The following is a 21,157-nucleotide window of genomic DNA, read 5'->3' as shown; positions in this document are numbered from 1 at the left end:
TTGGAGAAAGATGCTGCAGGCGACCCGGAGAGAAGTGTCCGGTTGGATCCAAGGGCGATCGAGGATGAAGAGTACCTGAAAGCTGATGGGACAGAGTCTGGGTCACTAGCCAGTAACCAGGAAGGAACCAGGAAGGAACCAGGCGATGTCGCGAAGCAATCAGGTGATATCGTGATGCTTGTCTCTGCAGCCACATGGACCAGGAGGTGTCGACGACGACTAGGAGCTTGGCAGGTCATGAGTTTCGTTTCAAGTTTCAGTTCAGGATAAATCTAAAGTCTCTTGACTCAGCTCCTACCTATATACTAATCTGAGGGGCTGGATTACCTGCTAGGTTCCTCCTGTGGGTGGAACCAGGGAAGGGGGTGGTTGCACCCCTTTTCCTTTGTCCAGTTTCGCGCCAGAGCTGGGGCTGGAGTGCCCCAGCAACTGGTTTCAACCGGACTATGCATGGGACACCTTGTGTGCCCCAGGCAGTGTCTCATTTCATTCAGCTCTCCCTGACCCAATACACTATGGCCTGTCTGGGGTGGTGCTAGCACCTCCCAAGACAGGAAACCTATTGTCCAAGCCTCCCTCGCTGGAAGGACTCCCAGCAGCAGGAGGTCAGACTTGTGTCTGTGGAAGCAGCATCCATTTTGTGATGCTGAGGCTCTGGTTAACTTTAACCGGGTTTACTAGGAACAACATGTATTCTCCCTCTAAAAGGGTGGAATGCTACCCCCATCGCCAGAACTGGCGAGGGGGTAGTATTCCAAAGCGTATGACACCTTACAAAACATGTTTTGATATGGCCAAACCAAAGCTAGCATTCAACCGCGAGGATGATAATGCACTTAAGAGTATATGGTATGGCTATATCATAGAACAGCTATAAGGACATGGTTCCGAAAGCTGCAGACAGGCTCAGCTCATGCTAGAGCCTCATCTCACATAAAACCAAGCACTCTGCCTCCAGGATTGTTAAGGCCTGCCATAGGAGTGACTTATAGGTATATATGTGTCTATATGTAAAGGTAGGTATAGGTATACTACACCTAAGCAAAGGATGATTACACGACCTTGCCCCAGCTGAGTGATCAGCCAGTTGTGTCAATGTGAATGGCCAGCCAGGGGTGGCATAATACATGCTGCAGCCCCTGGTAGGCCTTTGATGCACCTATGCCCTGGGTACCTATAGTACTCTGTACAGGGGATTATACGGTGAGCCAATATCCAATTGGAGATGTACCTAAAGTACATGGAGTCCATTTTACAGTGAGAGCAGATAGCCTGGGGCCCTGATTAGCAGGATCCCAGGCCAACTAAGTCGAAAACCAGCTAAACACTAGGCAAAGAATCTGGGGTAACCATAGTCAGGTATCCACCTTCCTACACTAGGTTTCTCGTACCCGGCTCAGTTGGAAGCTGAGGGGTTGCCCCACACCTTCAACAGCCTGAAAACACGACACGACCTCCCTGACATAGAACTGTAAAATTTCATAGCAATCAAAACAGCCCTAACAAAATGAAAGTTAACCAAGCACAATCCCTCAATCTTTCAGTATATGTAAAACTTAAACAAGGCAGGTCACCAGGTCTCACACTTGAACAAACTCCTCTGCCCTGTCTCCTCCAAACTCAACGCAAATGCACCAGCTACTGGGAAACCCAGCTAGGCTCCAAGCTCACTGAACAAGAACTACAAACCTTCTGGGCGGCCCCATAAAAAAATATGATATCCCAGTGCTAGCACAGACGAAATTCTGGCTATTACACCAAGCATACTGGACACCAGCTCGTCTAGCATCGATAGACCTGAGAGACAATGACAGATGCTGAAACTGCGGCACAGAAAAGGGAGACCGCACACACCTCATCTTTCACTGTAGTAAGTTCAGCAAATTCTGGGGGAAGGGGTTCGGCTTCATCAACAAAGCCCTAAGCTGCACTCTAGAACAAACATTTGCCACAACCACCACACCTCACATCACAGCAGACATAGACACACAACAAGACAGAAACCTCCTGGACTTCCTCCTGACGACAGTAGTCAAAAGAGTGCTAGCTAAATGGAAGGACACCAACAAAGCCACATTCAAGGGGTGGCTGAACTGGGTGACATTTCTCAGAGGGGCGGACAACACTGCATTAAGACACACACCATGGAGGAACCGCAATCGAAGGATATGGTCAACACTAGACAGCTTACTTAGTCCATACAAACCCCCATAAACAACAGAATACGCCATACAAACCAAACGCAACCCTATGAGGATCCGGTGGTCTATCACTAAACAACCGCCCAACACTTCTATGTTTTTCCTATATTTTATATGTACGCAAAACTATGGGGCAGACAAGCGAAGAATGTATGACAAATCACTCGTTCACAATCGAACACAGTCACCACCGCAAGCAGCAGATCCTTATCTGTACGCCTGTGTAACTTGATATTTGTTATATGTTGCATCGTATTCTGTAATGTGTAAATACCAATAAAAATACATTTTTAAAAAAACAAAACTTTTCAAAGTCTTTCGTCATGACATGCGTTTGCACGACCGCTAAGTCTAAGGGCCATATGTATGAAGGTAGCAATTAGCGATTCTGTTATAGCGATTTTTAAGAAATCGCTATTTCAGAATCGCTAATTGCTATGTATCAAGAAAATCGCAATTTTTTAGCGATTTCTTGATATTCCTTACTTGCGAATTCGCGAATTACAAATACGCAATTAAGGAATACTTTCCCATTCATTTCTATGGGCCAGGAGGCCCATAGGAATGAATGGGAAATTTGCGATTCGCAATTTGCTAATCGCAAATTAAGAATATTTTCAAGGGTGCAGGGGTGTCCAAAGGACACCCTGTTGCACCCCTGAAATATGCATGGGTGCACATGTGGCGCACATACATGCCCTAAGGACATGTATGTGCGTCACATGGAACTTTGAAAAATGCAAAAATATGCATTTTTCAAGGAATTCGCAACTTACCACCAACTGGAAGTTGGTGGTAATTTGCGATTCCTTAAGGCCAATTTGCGAATTTTTTTGGCTTCTTACATTGCATTTAAGGAATCGCAAAATTTGCGATTCCTTAAATGCAATCGCAAAATAAGGAATCGCAAATTTTTCGATTCTTTATTTTGCAAGCAGATTTCCTTGATACATACCATTAGTCCAAATTGCATTCGCAAACGCCGAAATACTGCGAATTTCGGCGTTTGCGAAGTCAATTTGGCTGATACATATAGCCCAAAAATCTTTATAATCGGTGACCACATTTTAGCAAAAGTAATTTTAAAAAACTATTTGGGAATTCTTTTTCATCAAACACTTATTCGGGTACCCCTTTTAACAGTAAGACTCCAGTGCTTTTATAGGAATTTGGAAGCTATCTTTATTTGCTTGTAAACTGCAACATAAGCCTCTAATTGAAATGTTGAGCCTTTACAAGAATAAATGCATCTCTGCTGGAACCTATGGCACTGGATTGTGGGGCTACAACAAAGCTGGGACCTTCCAAAGAACAGAAAACAGTTTTACCCATAGATTGTTGTCAGCCCTGATTAGCACAACCACTTTCGTATGCCATGAAGAACTGGGGTTGGCTATTTGTAGGACCTGATTGGCTTGGCATCGCTATTGCTCTGGGTTAAGATTTGGGGCACACCAGAGATTGCAGTAACAAGAACCTGTATTGCTGACTTCTTGTTATTTGGCAAGGTAAATAAGTTGTCCTACATAAAAAATACTTTCAATGCATTAGGTCTTTGTGCTAAATACCGCCTACTGCACAAGCACACACCTAGAATCTGCCCAGGCCAAAGTTTCCATTGTCAGGTAAGCCTCGGTATCTACAACACATAGCATGGAGCCGTATCTACGCTGGCAAGAAAATTCAGCCCACCAGTACTGCCTTACAATCCTCAGGCTGGAAACATTATTGATATCAACAATGGTTCTGTCGGGTATGAACCTGATTGCTTCAGAGCCTGTACGTATCTTTCAATCTATATTCAGACATAATTATACTACTTCTTATGACTTCTAGATTAAATCATTAAGTGCAAATCCATTGTCGACGAAAAACACTACAGGACCAGTCAACTGTATCCAACATAACACAGCCAACTAATATGGCACACTGGATTCAATAATTACTAAACTAGAGACTGGCCCCAGTAATTCTTAAATTCCCCTTCCCCCTATCCCTCACTTATGTGTTTATAAACCACTGATTATGTCACTCAGTCACAATATTTCACGATATGTCACATTTCACCTGAATTGATGTGCCGTTTATTATGATTAATTTCTATGCATAACTACAGAGTTTCAGTGAGAAACAAGTCATGAATGACAAATAGTTCAATGATTAAAACGTTAACTGACCCTTCTTCTTGTTTGGATTTGCACTTAATGATTTAATCTAGAAGTCATAAGAAGTAGTATAATTATGTCTGAATATAGATTGAAAGATACGTACAGGCTCTGAAGCTATCAGGTTCATACCGACAGAACCATTGTTGATATCAATATTGTATTGCCCAGGTTCTGGGGGATACTGGGTTACCCCATAAGAAGTTCACAGGCTGGAAACATGGCACTTTAAATTTGCTTTCCTCACTATAGGAGCTTGGAGTTGGGATCTCCAACCTTGTGAGTGTGACGGCACTTCAACAAAGAGCAGTAGCTACACTAACTTATCCTGTCCTTTACACATGGAGCCCTGACGCTCCTTTTTGGTCTCACTTCTTTGTAAATCAAACTTGAGATCCTATAAAAAAGTGTTAATATATTTGCAATCTCTAGGCTTGCAAGAGTTGTGCTATACTGTGTTAAATTTTATAAAAACTGCTTTTGAGGTCTTGCGCCTAGCATTACACTGCGCAGCAGTGCTTCGTGCAGCACGAGGCATTTAGTAATCGGAAAACGGGGTTTCAGCAGTCACCTAGGAATCGCACACGCTCTTGCTTGTGCGTTTCCTTTTCAGCTCCCCCATTGGCCTTTGCTTGTGTCTTATTGTAAAAGACTGCACGCAATTGGTCCGAAGCACGCATAGCTCCTCCCATGGCCTATTGGTGTCTACTACGCGCATCAAGCGCGTAATAGACACCAATAGGCTGTGGGAGGAGCTATGATTGTGCTCACACAGGCGTGACGTGCGCGCCACTTGTTTTTTTTGGTTCAATTTCACGGCGGAGCAACTAGCAAGCAGAGCGTCATCAAGCATTCTTCGACGGGCGGCCGTGTGGCAGAAGGCTCTCCTGGCCTCAGTCGTCTGTCGTCAATCGCATGACGCTGCCGCCTTCATGGAGATGCAACCCTTGCTTGGTTGCTAAACACCAAAAGCGAGTGCTCGAGCCATCACGAGACTGTCTAGCGAACACTGCCCCCCTCCCCGGGAGAGAGACAGAAGCACTTACATCATCTACATAAAGAAAAAACACAGGATAACGAGGCGGGAGGGAGGGGTACCGGAACAGAAGCCGTCCGTTCAACCTGCGCTAAAGGTCAACAATAAGTTGCTACGACACTGACACTAACTGAATTGATTCAACGAGATCCGCAAAGTGATGCACTTGCGTTTTCGTGACCTCCGTGAGGGAAAGCGGAGCAGTAAAACCTGTTCTTCGTTTTCTGGTGCATCCCCCTCCCAAATGTATTTATTTTTAGCAGTGTTCATAGAGCGTGAACTCGACCCGAAGGTATTGGGTAGAGTTATATTAGTTACATTACACAAACGCATTTTTTTTAGGCACGATGAGTGATTGCCCGAAATCACAGGACGTTCAATCAACGCCGAGACTAGAACCACATTCCCTTTACGAAAGGAGGACGCTCTGATCCTAACGCCACATCCTTTTCTCAAATGTGCAAGAACACAGCAGAGTTCATACTTGCCACCCCCGTTCCCTGATACACAGTCAGAAACAACAGAGCATGAAGTCTCTAGAGCGGGGGCCAAATGAGAGCCGTGTGCCAGCTCGATTTGTCCTGCTCCCCGCCGCCACCCCTACACTGACAAAACCGGCTACGCCACGCGCTTTAATTTGTCCACCTACCTTTTATTGTAATGCAGTGTCAACAGCATGATAAACTTTTATAATATAGCGCTTTTATGGTGAGTAACACGCTAGGATCAGTCTTGTACGCACTAAAATCATTCCATTCATTTGCACCAGCTTCCTCGTGTTAGAATGTTTATTAGTAGACTGAATTAAAAATTTGCAAACATTCGTGACAAGAATTTTCAATTCTATTAAGGACACGGAGGCGAGGATTATGCTTTCTCTATTTCTTTACTACTAACAGCAGCCAATAGAAACACAGTAAAGAAACGAAAAAACTACAACTCCCATGAGCCCTTAGGCCAACCATAGAGAGTACATGCTATATAAGTCACCACAGAGGACAACACTTCCTCTTTCTTTGTCCAGGAACCATAACAGTCTAAAGTCATTTGAAGAAAAATACCGCCAACCATCCAGAAAGGAAAGTCCGAAGGCAGAACCGCAAAGACATCCAACAGGAAAACAGGCAACCATTCCAAAAGCGCCGAAGGTGCATCAGGAAATACAGCAAATCCAGGATCCAAGGCGTGGAAAACGGTGCCGGAAAGACCAAGATGACAAATCACTTCTGGTCCGAACCTGAAAGAAAAACAGAGCCGTAACACATATCCCCAAAACCTTTGAAGGTCGCATCACATAGGGTGGGGAAAAAATATCAATGCAAAACAATGCAGATCATAGTAAAGCCAAGATGCACATAAACAATGCAGTAGAATACCAATGGGTGGGATAATCCTCGCCTCCGTGTCCTTAATAGAATTGAAAATTCTTGTCACGAATGTTTGCAAATTTTTAATTCTATGGCAGGACAGGAGGCTTCAGATTATGCTTGTTCAAAGCTGTTCCACCACAACAGATGCAATATCAACAATGGGTTTGAAGTAAAATGTCTTAAACACAGTATCAGAAGACCAATCAGCTGTTTTCACAATGTCATGCAAACTAACACCAACATGAAAAGCCTTAGAGGCCATGGCACCCCTCGCGGAGTGAGCTCCAAAGATGGAGGTATCAATTCCTGCTTCAGACATAAGCCAGCGTACCCATCGAGCAAGAGTAGCTGACGCCACAGGCTTAAAAGGTTTTAACAAAGCAATCAATAACTGTCCAGACATATCTTGACGAAGAGGAGCAGTACTCACCTCATAATCCTTAATGCAGCGTACCACACACAATTGTGGGTGGTGAGGAAATGCAGGATAAGTGACAGTAGACAGATTAGTCTTGGTACGCCTGGAAACCGTAAAAGTAACCCCTTCTGGGGAAAAGGAACGACCAGCGAGGTCCAACGCACGGACATCCGAAACACGCTTACAAGACACTAAGCACAAAAGCATTGTCAATTTCGCAGACAACTGCTTACGGGACAGAGAAGCGTTGGGAGGCCAAGCCTCCAGAAAACGCAGCACAATGGAGACGTCCCAAAGAGCAACATATTTCGGACATGGTGGTTTAGCCATTCGCACACCACGCAACAATGCAGAGATGAGAGGATGTTCCCCAACAGGCTTTCCGTCGACCAAAGCATGGCCCGCAGAGAGAGCGGAACGGAAAGAATTGACGGTCCTGTAAGCAGAACCAGCAGAAGCGATGGAAGCAAGAAAATTAACCACTAGAGAGATATCTGCAGAAGTGGGATCCAGATTCCGTTCAGAACACCAATCACACCACCTACGCCAAGCTGACGCATAACGTTTGCGCGTGTTGGGGGCCCAAGCTTCACTGATAAATCTCTCAGCGTCTCCAGATAAGCCAGGGACTTTCCAGCGTTCCCCGAGAGACGCCACGCTACAAGACGGAGCTGGCTCGACAAGACTAGAGGATGCGGGTAGAGCAGAGGATCCAACAGCAAGTTCCACCTCGCTGGAAGCAGAAATGGTGTCGAGCAACTCATTTCCAGAAGGTCCGGAAACCAAGCTTGAGCTCTCCAAAGAGGAGTGATCAGAACAATCTCCGACAGAAACTGTTTCGTCCTGGCCAAGACTCGCGGAATCATCGCGAACGGGGGAAAGGCATAGCAAAGCTGAGGAGGCCAAGTCTGGAGAAAGGCATCCGTGGCGATGGCCTCCAGATCCGGACGCCAGCTGTAAAACCTGGGCAGTTGAGCATTGAGGCGAGAGGCGAAGAGATCGATCCAGGGGCGACCCCAAAGGCGAGACAGGGAGCGAAAGACCCGAGGGTGAAGACGCCAGTCGCTGAAGTCCAGTAGATGGCGAGAGTTCCAGTCGGCCACTTGATTTTGGCGACCTGGAAGATATTCTGCAATAAGAGTGATCTTTCTCTGTAGGCAGAAATGCCAGAAGTCCTTCGCAATCTCCGCTAACAACTTCGACCGAGTCCCCCCCAATTTGTTCACATATCGCACCGCCGAGATGTTGTCCATGCGAAGCAAAATGCAACAGCTGGTGGCTTGTGGAGCCAGACTGCGGATCGCAAACGATCCCGCCAGAAGCTCCAGACAGTTGATATGCAGGGTTAACTCGTCCTGAGACCAACGGCCGCCCGTCGTCAAGTCTCCGCAACGGGCTCCCCAGCCCCAAAGACTCGCATCCGATTCCAAAACCAGGTCCGGAGTCGAGCCGAACAGAGCTTTCCCGTTCCAAGCTTCCATGTGATGGAGCCACCACATCATTTCCGACTTCGCATCCTGGGACAGAGGAACCAGGTCGGAATACCGAAGACCCTTCTGCAAGTGTCTGATTTTGAGGCGTTGCAAGGCCCGATAATGCAGAGGACCAGGAAATATCGCCTGGATGGAACAAGCCAACAGCCCGACAATCCGAGCGATCGACCGCAACGATACGTTCGGTGCAGACAACAGTGACTTCAACTCCCTCTTGATAGACCTGACTTTCTGGGCAGGTAAAAGAAGTTGGCAAGAGACTGAATCCACAAGGAAACCCAGAAACTCTATCGATTGAGTGGGAAGTAAATGAGACTTCTGCGGATTCACTAGAAATCCGAGAGACTGAAGTAGATCGACTGTCCAAGACAAATGGGAGCGCAGTTGTAGAGGACACTGAGCCATCAAAAGAATGTCGTCCAGATACACTATAAGTCTCACCCCCGCGCACGCAGCGATTCCATGACAGGTCGCAGGAGCTTCGTGAAGCACCATGGGGCGGACGAGAGACCGAACGGGAGTACCGTGTATTCGAACCAGTTCCCCAGCCATTGGAACTGCAGAAAACGGCGATGAGGCGGAAAGATGGGAATGGACAAGTAGGCGTTCTTCAAATCCAGGCGAACCATCCAGTCGCCCTTGCGAAGAAGATCCCTGAGAAGATGGATGCCCTCCATCTTGAAGTGACGATAGATCACCCCGTTGTTGAATTCCTTGAGGTTGAGTACAAGGCGAGACCCTCCCCCCTTCTTCTCCACCAGAAACACATTGCTGACGAACCCCTGTGGATGGAGGTTCGTTCGCACAATGGCCCCTTTGAGAAGAAGGGAATCGATTTCCTTTGAGATCACCTCGCGATCTCGCTGGGAAAAAACAAGGGGAGAAGGGACGGGACCCTGAAGAGGAGGGTGGTAGAACTCGATGTGGTACCCCTGCACTGTTTGCAATATCCATGCATCGCTGGAGATCGAGCGCCAATTCTCTAGAAAACACTGAATCCTGCCACCCAAAACAACACTGTCGAAAGGAATCAGGCTCACCTGCAGAGGAGTAATCCTGTCGTCCTCCCTGGTTACCACCGTAGCCTCCTTTGTTGCCTTGGCCTCGACCTTTCCGGGAGGGGTAGAAGGTGGATTTGGATCCGGAATAGGACTGCTGCTGTTGCTGGCGCTGTCCGCCTCCACCCTGATGGGACTGCTGGCCACGTTGTTGACCAGAACCTCGGCCGAACGAACGTCCCCCTGAACGTCCGGCCTTGGCAAAAACCGGGCGGAACGCCCTACGCAAAGAAGATTGCGCCTTGTCTAGGCCACTAAAAGTCGCCACAAACTTAGTCAGCTCTTTCAAAAACGGCTGACCAAATAACAGACCTTGAGCCAGAGCACCAGATTCGGAAGTAGCCAGCTCTGACAAACGTGGATCCATTTTGATCAAGATGGAACGCCGACGTTCCGTTGAAAGGGCACAGTTTGCGTTCCCCAAGAGACAGATAGCCCTTTGGGCCCAGCCAATTAGGACATCGGGATCAATGCCAGACGCCTCCCCTTGGGCTTGGTAAGCCAGATCCAGGATTTTTGTCAAAGGACCAAGGATATCCAGTAACTTGTCCTGGCACAGGCGCCAAGAGCGGTCAATACCCTTCTTGGGATCCTTATTAAATTTCTTAAGGTAAGTCAAAATAGTGGGATCGACCTCCGGAGTATCAGCTAATTTGTCTGCCAACTCCGGACGAGGGCACTCAGAACGCAACCGAGCACGCACCTCCTGATCAAAAGAGTCGCGGATATGGTCTTGAATATAGTCCGCGACTTCTGGGGCAGGGCACCAAACCTTGGAGTTAGGGTGGATGATGTCTGTAGGCTCAAAGGTCAAGATTGGGGGATGGGGAGAAGCGTCCACAAAATGTTCCTTTCTGGACTTTTTTGCCGGAGGGGGACCAGAGGGACCAGAAGATGAAGAGGAAGAGGTATCTTCAGTGTCCGGAGCAGGAGCAGACAAAGACCTGGCCAAACGAACAAAGTCAGACCTGTGAGGGTTACTGGGTGACTTAGAGGAATGCATAGAAGCAGAGGATGGAATCCAGCCCTGTTGTTGGGCATAGTCAGCCAAATGACGTTTCAGAGGCCCAATGGCACGGACCAATGCAGTATTAACAGACTGCTGAACGCCTTGGTCAAGGGCATCGACTAAATCATACTCAAATGATTCCTCCTGCTCCTCCTCATAATAATATTCCTCAGCATCGACGTAGTCTGCCATGGTGATGGAGTGCACTGAGGAAAAACAGGTAGAAGAACTAGAAACAACAAGAATCCAAATATACCGAAGTATATCTAGAGGCCCACAGCAAAACCAATGGCAATGAATAGGTCACAATCAAGTGACTCCGACAGGGGGGGTGACAGCCCCACGCAAGCTAAAAAGGCAGAGCCACAACTCGACCCAAAACAATTAGAATAAAACGTGGAGGGACCAGCTTGCGTGAAAATAACACCCTAGGCACCGCCTCTAAAAGTTATGCAGCCCAAAACCTTCCGAGAGGTAGAGGGCGTCAGAGGAGCTCTCCGGCAGGCAAAGTGGGCAGAGGCAATGAGGAAAAGCGCCGCCTCGTAGCGTTCACAAGCTCCTGTCACACGGAGCGTCAAAAAGCCACCAATGCGCATGCGCGGTGGCGTGCCTGCTTCCCGGAAGAGGAGTGGCGCGCGACACACGCGCGCAAGTCCCCGAGCTCCGGTCCCACTCCACCGAAGCACCAACGCGGGCACAAAGCGCCCGCAAGGCCAGAGAGGCGAACACGCGCTCTCAGAATCACACAACAACGAATAAACCTGAAAGACAAACGCCGGTGGCAGCGCAACGCGCAAAGCGGCTGAACACAAACGCTAAAGCGAAACCGGCATACAGGTAAACAATCAATTGAACAGTGCCATGAAACACACAAGTAAGAATGAAAGACAAAAAGCACTTAACTGGCTGCGAAGCAGCAAAGAAAGAGGAAGTGTTGTCCTCTATGGTGACTTATATAGCATGTACTCTCTATGGTTGGCCTAAGGGCTCATGGGAGTTGTAGTTTTTTCGTTTCTTTACTGTGTTTCTATTGGCTGCTGTTAGTAGTAAAGAAATAGAGAAAGCATAATCTGAAGCCTCCTGTCCTGCCATAGAATTTAATTTTTAAGTAACGTTTTCCAATTACCAATACTATGTGGCCGGTTATTACTATTTTCCTACATTGTAGAATGTTAGTTCAGTGATTGTGTTGTATTCTCTATGAAAACTGTTTACAAAAACGATAAACACGGGCGCATACAGGGTGCTGTGACCCCGTGCTTCTCGCGCACTCTTGTGCCTTTCCTCCCACAGATGCTTAGACAAAGTAGATACGTCATTCGCTGACAGCAACCATCTGCCAGCTGTTCCTTGCCCCATGGGCCTAGTGCCCACACTCTCTGAAATTGACTTTATTTCCGTACATTGTCAGGAAATATTTTCCTACAGCGATAAGCATCATCAGCTTCTGACATTGAACGCATCCATCTGTATCGAGTTTAACAGCAAATAGTCGTCGACTACCCCTGACAAGGAAGAAAAGGTTAATATGCCCGAGGATGTGCTATTTGAGACACTGAAGCAGCGACACCTGCTGTAGCTCCACCGAATTACGGCCTCAAAATGTAAGAGCATTGCTGATTAGATGGTCTCATCATGCTGTTTTAGAACAAGTGGAAATGAGGCATGTGTTGCAATCTGGAGCGTATGACGATGCTATCCAGCGCGATGTGCGGAAGCAGTTGGACAAAAAGATGGTCATAGTCAGTCTTATGTGAAAAAGTTATGTTTTTTATTCCAGAAATAGGTTGAGTTAGCTGAATCACACCATTTAGCAAAGCCATACAAATTAAGCAGGCAATGTTCACAATCTAATGCAGAGCATTAACTTCACATCCTCCCATCAAATAACTCAACTCATCCCTTGGCTCTACAGTCGGTTCACACTTTACTCCTTATAATAAGTTTCCACCAAATTCTTTCCTTATTTCGGGCCTACCCGTCCTGTCTAGAACTACTGCCCCTTTTGTCCCCTATGCCCTGGGCTTGACGTCGTACACCAGCGCAGGCGTGTATGTGTCTCCATCCTGCCTTCCTCAAACTACACGAGTACCCGCCCTTCTTCCCTGGGGCTTTCTTAAAGCATAATTTATTCTAAATTTTAAAAAGTCAGAGGTTTTCAAAGAACATGTGTCACTTTCGCCCGCAAAAACTTTAGCAGCGCTCCTTTGGTGTTCTCCTTCAAAGAAACATCAAAGAACTTTGTTGTGTTAATGCTTTGCTGCACCCCTTTGACTTACAATGTGCTTTCTCTTTCCACAAACTCGATGTTTGTGTTCCTTTATTTTGAGATGCTTTTTGAATTAATGTCACACAAACATCCCCACACACACACAACCCCCCACACACAACCCCCACACACATCACCCAACACACACAACCCCCACACACAACCACAACTCCCCACCCCCCCCCCCCACACACACACAAGCCCCCACACACACAACCATACAACACCCCCACACACAACCCCCCCCACACACACACACAATCCCACACAACCCAACACACACAATCCCCACACACACAACACCCCCCCACACACACAAATCCACAACTACACAAACCCACACACAACCCATACACACACAACCCCCACACACACAACCCCACACACACACACAACTCCCCCACACACACAAGCTCACACACACACACACAAGCCCACACACACACACACACAACCCCCACACACACAACCCCACACACACACAACCACACACATACCCATACACACACAACCCCCACACAGACCCCACACACACACAACCCCCCAAACACACAACCCCACACACACAACCACACACACACACACACACAACCCCCCACACACACAACCTCACACACTTACAACCACACACCAGGATAGCAAAACATAGCATAGCAAAACATAGCATAGCATAACAAAACATAGTATAGCATAATAAAACACAACAAACCAAAGCATAACAAAACATAGCATAGCATAACAAAACATAGCATAACAAAACAAAGCATAGCATAGCATAACAAAACACAACACAACAAAACATAGCATAGCAAAACAAAACATAGCATAGCATAGCATACCAAAACAAAACACAACAAAACATAGCATAGCATAGCAAAACAAAACATAGCATAGCATAACAAAACATAGCATAGCAAAACAAAGCATTGCATAATAACACAACAAAACATAGCGTGGCATAACAAAACAGCATAGCATAACAAAGCATAGCATAGCAAAACACAGCATAGCATAACATAACATAGCATAGCATAACAAAACACAGCATAGCATAACAAAACATAGCATAGCATAACAAAATATAGCATAGCATAACAAAACATAGCATGGCAAAACACGACAACGCATAGCATAGCATAACAAAGCATAGCATAGCAAAACACAGCATAGCATAACAAAACATAGCATAGCATAACAAAACACAGCATAGCATAACAAAACATAGCATAGCATAACAAAACACAGCATAGCATAGCATAACAAAACATAGCATAGCAAAACCCAACAAAGCATAGCATAACAAAACATAGCATAGCAAAGCATAGCATATCAAAACAAAGCATAGCATAACAAAACAAAGCATAGCATAATAAAACAAAGCATAGCATAACAAAACAAAGCATAGCATAACAAAACATAGCATAGCATAACAAAACGCAACAAAACAGCATTGCACAGCATAACATAGCATAGCATAGCCTAGCATAACATAAGAAAACATAGCATTACGTTTGATAAACTCATAGTAGCGGGCCTGCTAGCTTTAACAGGCAGTGACTGGAAGCAACTTCGTCAACCCAGAAGCAGTCACTCCGTCACCTTTGCTCTTGTATTGCAGTGGCTTTGTTTATTAAACAGAGCCAATATTTATACTGTTAGCACTTTACTAGTGCAGATTTCAGGGCTCACAAAACTTTGATGAATCGAAGTTCACAACTGAGGCTGTTAAGTTCGCGCTATATAAAACCCCAAGGATAAATAAAAAACTTTGCCATTTACAATATGAATAGCTCCAACAAATACAAGACCTATTGCAAAGTACAATACATTGCCATTTACAATGCCAATAGCTCCAGTCCCAACAAATGCGAGACCTATTGCATTTACAATGCTTGTGTTAAAAAGATCCCAGCTGTAGCAAGTAATAAAATAAAATACACAAAGCAAGAATAGGGTGCAGTACTACGGGCTGTTACTAGATGTCCCTATGGATTTGTAAAGGGACCTCTATTAGTCTCATAAGGTGCAGCACCCTTACTGCAAAAAATCTAACAAACATCATTATTTGCAACGCTAATAGCTCAAACTTTCAGTAATGCGAGACCTACTGCATTGCAAATGCTTGTTATATTTGGAATAGATATGAAACCTAATGTGCCCCGAGGTTGAACTTCGATTTTTTTCATACATCTTTCCGATATGTGGATGACACTTTTGAGGTTACCTGTCCCTGGATCTTTTAAAAATATGGATTGTATGTTTTTTATCTCTGTGTTATGCTCTTAAGGCCTCTAGCCGAATAAAGTTTTATTTGATTGATTGATTGAAGTGCATGACACTTTACCCCACCTCATGCCATTATACAACACTCTACTTAACACCACTCACTCCTACCACACTCCACTCTTTGCATCTCCACTCTAGAAGACTCTACTACACTCTGTGCCACTTTACCACACTGTACTCCACTCTATGCCACTGCACTATGCTGTACAACCCTCCACTCCACTCTTAAGGTTTAGCCTTTGTTGTTTTTGTTTTTTTGAACATAGTTTTAATATTTTCATACATTGTTGGTATTCACCGAAATGCAAGTCCACTAGAATTGTGCGATTCTTCAGTTGCAGAGCTGTCCTCTTAAATATAGATTTGCTGGACTTGCCACCTAATCTATCATCTGCTGCGTAATTTGCAGATGTTTAATAACAATGTTCATCTCTCCAGTGGCTCAAACGTTACTCAAAATTCTTCCACGCCTGTTGCTTTGCAGTGGAATGCCCTTTGCCAAGGTTAACTGATAACCCTTTAAGTCAATGCTTTACTGAGGTGTGACGCTGATGCTAGCTAGGTTAAACGTTTGCCCACACAATGTTAACGTGGAATAATAGCCAAATAATGAGCCAATGTACAGGAAAGTAGTGTTATGTACAGCAATGTAGTGGAAAGGGAGAACATTAAAGGCGAACAAACATTGGACCGTTCATATTTTGGCTAACACAAGGCCTGCCGAATTGGTATTCAAAAAGATTTGGCAAAGCCTAAAAAAGAGTGAGCCAGCGCAAGACAGTATGAGGTGGCAGCAGAGTAAGAAGGGCAATAGGCGTGACATCCTGCACTGGGGGCTGCGGAGACAGCGAGGGAGCAGCAGCGCGGTGGAGAGGTTAGAATAGGAGACTACTTAAAGCCTCATTTAAATGTTCACAGAATGCTGTGACTTTAAGGAAAGTCTACCTCGCCATTAACTACTTGAAACAAGCATTTGCAATGCAATCGGTCTCGCCTTTGGGACCTTATATGTATTTAGCTATGCGGCACGTTTGCCTGGGTGCTGAAACATCTACTGTTCTTTAACATGGAAGTAAGCCCCAAACTGCGTGACACACCAGGTATGGGAACACATGGAGAGAAAAATTGCCTTTCAGCGGGAAACGGTATAGGCCAAATCTCTGTTTTTAATATGAAATCAGGGCCTTCGGTGGTCATATCACTGAAAATACAAGATTTGAAAAAAACATTATTGTCTACGGGGTGCTCGTGGAAGGCGATTTCTATGGACTGGAATCTAGAGAATGCTAAAGTGATTCTGGTATTTAACTGACCTCTGCTTGTCGTTTTCTATCAAGACAGTTAAATGGAGGCAGTTGAACAAGCAGAAAGCAAGTCTGGTATTTTACTGAGCTCTGCTGGTCGTTTTCTATTGACAGTTAAATAGAGGCAGTTGAACAGAAAACAAAATCCCTAAGCGGAAGCAGACAAGTCTTAGGGCTGCTCTCCACGGCCAACAAAGTACATACACATATAAGTATATACTAAAGTATATACAAAAGGTCTCGAATACTCGAACTAAAAATTATACCAAGAGTCAGTGGCTGAAGAGAAATTACCTAAAGACTCTCTGTACAGCAAAGATGCATGCATATGTACTTATAACCTGTGGTCTCTGATGGACAGACTGTTTGTAGGACCTGAAACGGAAAGAGGGACTATGATAACAGAAAGAGTCCGTAGAATAGGGAAGATGACGAAGGGAACCACACATGGAAGAGGGAGAATACTGGCACACGTGGAGGTGAGCAGAGAGAGTATTTCCGTGTGGAGATCAGTTGGAGAGGCGTAAACACACAATGGAGAGTGGAAAAAGGATCTGTGATGCATGCAGCTAGGGATAAAAACCTGCGTTCTGAGGAGAATGGTGCCTGGTAAATCCTCCTACTTCCTTCCATTCCTGGCAAGAGATGCACTCTCATAGAAAAAGATTACAATTGGAGTGAGAGCTAGTTGATTCAGTATATAAAAGAGTTGGCATTGCCTCCATCTCCTTCCTTCACAGATCTGATCTCACTCACAAAGCCCATAGCCTGGCATTGAGGCCTACACACAGAGCATAGTCTAAATTCCAGGTACCAGCAAATGGAGCTCATGGGTATGTTTGTATCTTTCAGACCACGGCTGTGACTCTGGAGGCTCTGGCTGAGTACAAGAAGCAAACCAAGGAAAAGGAAGATCCCCAGCTGAATGTTGTGCTACAAATAGCTGGCCGAGAGAAAACTACAAAGTGGACTGTCAGAAAAGAAAATGCCTATGTCCACCGAAGTGAAAAGGTCAGTACTGACGTCTGATACATCATGCTCACAGTTTGAAAATGTAATGCAAAGAGACAATATTTGATGCATTCTTAAAGGTTGAATAAACTAAAAAAATTAGTGAATTGCTCGTTTTATAATAAAGGACAAGGAGGGCTCATTACTGAGAACCCTAGCATCACTTTAGCTACGCTGGAGTGTCACTTTTTTGTTGATCGTTGGGTCAATATGCCACAGCATATTTATGAGTCGCCTCAATGCCACTTTGCGTGGCTTTTCATGGCCTTGTAAATATGTGCCCCTTTCACGCAGAACACTTTGAGTGAAAAGGGTGTTCCATGGGTGTTGCTCTGGGTGTTCCCACATAACACCCATGTAATCTGAAGCATTCCCAAATTTACGAGAAATCATAAACATAGGAATGTATCAGATTGGTGGTGTTAGGGAGGTGCAAAGAGGAGAAATATCCTTACTTCTCCTCATTTTTTCCTCTTACTATGTATGCTGCATTCTGCAACATACATAGGAAGAGGAAAACACCTCTTGTGATTGTTTTTGTGCGGGAAGTTGTTCTTTCCTGCACAAAAAAATCACCACTATAAATTAGACACCCTTACCCCATGGTGTAAGGGTACCTGCATTGGCGCATGGCAGCCCGTTGTGCGCCAGCACAGAGGAAAAGGACAGGAATACGGCATATCTCATAGATATGGCCATTACAGACCTTTTCATTTGACGCAGGGCAGCAAAATTCCTTCTGGTGATGCCCTGCATCAAAACCTCGTGAATGAGTCCCAAGGTGCACAAATTAGGCATGTAGTTGCCCTCTGCATCTGTGGTCATGGACACCTAGTAGGCACTTGATGTTGACCTGCATGGGTGGTGCTGTGGGCAGCTACACTTGTAACTTCTAGAGTGGAGCAATGTTGGAGCAGAGCCACACTGTCACATGCTGGTGTTCGGATTTGCTTCTTGGGTCCAATGTGGCACCTGGAAAATATTCAGGGAGTGAGGAGTCTGCGATTAGATAGAGTACCAACCAGAAAGAGCATCACTGAAGATAAGAAACGTGTTAGTTGATACCAAATGAGGCCAAAACCAGTCTGTGGTTACTTGAGTCCCCATTGAGAGTGAACGAGGCAGTTTAGGTTTGAAAATTCTTATTGGAGTAGGACACTGAGTGTTTTGCACATGGTTGGCTCTGTAGTGGCATAGTGGATGAAAAGGGATTTACGGTAATAAGTCTCCAAGCAACGTTATTCGCTGAACCTTAGGCAAGCCTTCCATCATTCACTTTTCTGTTTTTGTTGGTATGTTTTGAGGCCTGGCCTGTGTGTTGTTGGGCTTGATTTCTTTGTCGTAGGGCCATGCACGTGTGTCATGAGACCTTACATGTGTGTCCCGAGGCCTGGCTGTTGGGTGGTGAGGACTGGGCCATGAGTGAAGAGGTCAGACGACTAGGTGTAAAGGTCTGGCTGGAGAGTGGAAAAGTCTGTCAGGAAAATTATGATTTCTAGCTGGTAAGTCACTGGGCCCCACTAGTTTGTCAAGAGGGCTTGAGTTGTATCTTTAGGCCTGGTTGCTGTATGACAATAATTCACTAGTGGCAACTGACTTATGATTGCGAAATTACAACATTCAGCTGGTGGGAGTGGAGGGCCAGTCGGAGCTGTCATTTAGCTGGTGGGAGTTGAGAACAAGCTGGTGGGTGCCAAGGCCTAGATGGTGCATACAGAATTGTGGCTGGTGGGTCTTGAACTCAGAATGATGGATCCTATGTTTGAGCTGGTGGGTTACAATGTTTGACTGGTGGGAACTGCAATGTGGCCATTGTGTCCTGGCATGTTGCCAGTGCATTCTAATATCAGGCTGGTAGGTTTCCGTTTCAGGCTGGTGGAACCAGAGGTCTGGCTGGAATGTTATAGTGATCTGGCTTGTTTTGTCTCGAGGCCTGGCTCATGTGTCCTGAAGTCTGGTTATTGTGTCCTGAAGCTAGACCTGTGTATAATAAGATGTTACTGGTTCGTGGAGAGGTACCATTGTTGGATGTTCATGTCTGGCTGGTGCTTTAAGATGTCTGTCACATAGGAAATGAAATCTGGCTGCTGGGTGCGGTCTCATGACTGATGAGATCTGACTGTTGCTAGCAAGTTTGAAGGGCTGAGGGTCTTGGCTGGTGAGCACAGACATCCAAAATGTAGGTTCAAAGGTTCAGCTGGTGGAATCCGTTGTCAGGATGTTAGTTTCTGATGTCAGGCTTATGAGTTTACATGACATGCTCTAGGAACCGGAGGTCTGGTTGGTATATTCTGTGGCCTGTTTATTTGCCTTGAGGGCTGGATTTAGTATTATGAGGCCTAGTGTATGTATTTTGAGGCCTGGCATTTGTCTCCTGATTAACTAGCTCACATAAAGTATGAGGCAGGTGATATAAATCAGGAAATTAGAAAACAAAACCAAATTAAAAATGAGAATAGGAGCAGAAGCAATACTATTCAAAGACGAGAACCCTCACTCACCCTAGGGTGACATGCTTCATCATTGGGTCTCCTCTTCACACTGGAACCGTAAGGTACTGTTGGACTTGGACATTTTTGCAGGGTCATCCCTGAACTTTTTGCCTTCCTCCTGTATTTTGTCTGACCTGTTTTTGTTGGTTTTATGACTCTGAGCACTTTACCACTGCTGATCAGTGCTAAAGTGAAAGTGCATATGCTCTCCCTATTAGAAATTGATGTATGGATTAGTGATTCCATGATTGGCTGGTTTGGTTTACTTGTCAGACCCTAATAAAGTGCACTGAGTGTGCCCAGGGCTTGTAAAACCAAATGCTGCTGGTGGTCTTGCAGCCCTGGTTGTGCCACCCACAGAAGTAGCCTGTAAAAGTGTGTCTAAGATCTGCCATTGAAGAGCCTGTTTGCAGTCTGGTACTGCCATGCTGACTGGGCAAGTGCACCCACTTGTCAGTCCCTAAACCTTACCTTTTCTTCATATCAGACACCCCTATGATAGACTCAAGGGCAGGGTGCATTGTAAGTATAAGGTAGGACATGTCCTGGTGTTTGTGGCATGTCCTAATAGTGAATTACAGCCATTTTCGTTTTTCACTATTGCAAGGCTACCTGTCCTTCATAGGCCCGAATGGACAGTTAGATTATTACATCTTATAATCATAACTGACTCAGAGAACATGGTAGAAATTCGAGTTTAGTATGCCTGAACTCAGAATGATAAATTATATCTTTTAGTGAAGTTGGTTTTAACATTCTGTGTTTGAAAATACCACTTTTAGAAAGTATGTATTTTCCTGTCTAACTATCCAAGCCTGCCTCTGCTAGGTTGTGTATTCCTTGTCTGGAGATGGAGTGACAGGGCTGGGGGATTCCAGGAGACATGGTGAATCAGCCCAGTAGTAATTAGAGAGATCTGCATCTAGATGGGAGGGAGGAGTTGCACCTGGGACCTGAATAGGACTGTGCCTTTCCTCCACAATGCCGGCTCCACCTCCTGGGGTATGTCTGATGTCCCTGCACTGTGAAGGAAAGGAGTCATATA

At 45.5% G+C, this 21,157-nt stretch overlaps 1 protein-coding gene across 3 annotated transcripts in view; it reads left to right on the top strand.

The window, feature by feature from the left end:
* LOC147748145 (complement C3-like) overlaps positions 1-21,157 on the top strand; it is a 1,551,795-nt gene that overhangs the window by 1,381,061 nt on the left and 149,577 nt on the right. For all 3 annotated transcript variants that reach the window (XM_086959014.1, XM_086959019.1, XM_086959009.1), the window contains one exon: positions 17,462-17,620. In XM_086959014.1, coding sequence (XP_086815140.1) covers positions 17,462-17,620 — 159 coding nt within the window. The remainder of the gene's footprint in view (positions 1-17,461; positions 17,621-21,157) is intronic.

Source organism: Lissotriton vulgaris, chromosome 1_1 (assembly GCF_964263255.1).
Source record: "Lissotriton vulgaris chromosome 1_1, aLisVul1.2, whole genome shotgun sequence".
Lineage (NCBI taxonomy): Eukaryota > Metazoa > Chordata > Amphibia > Caudata > Salamandridae > Lissotriton > Lissotriton vulgaris.
This window is presented reverse-complemented; position numbering and strand designations above follow the sequence as displayed.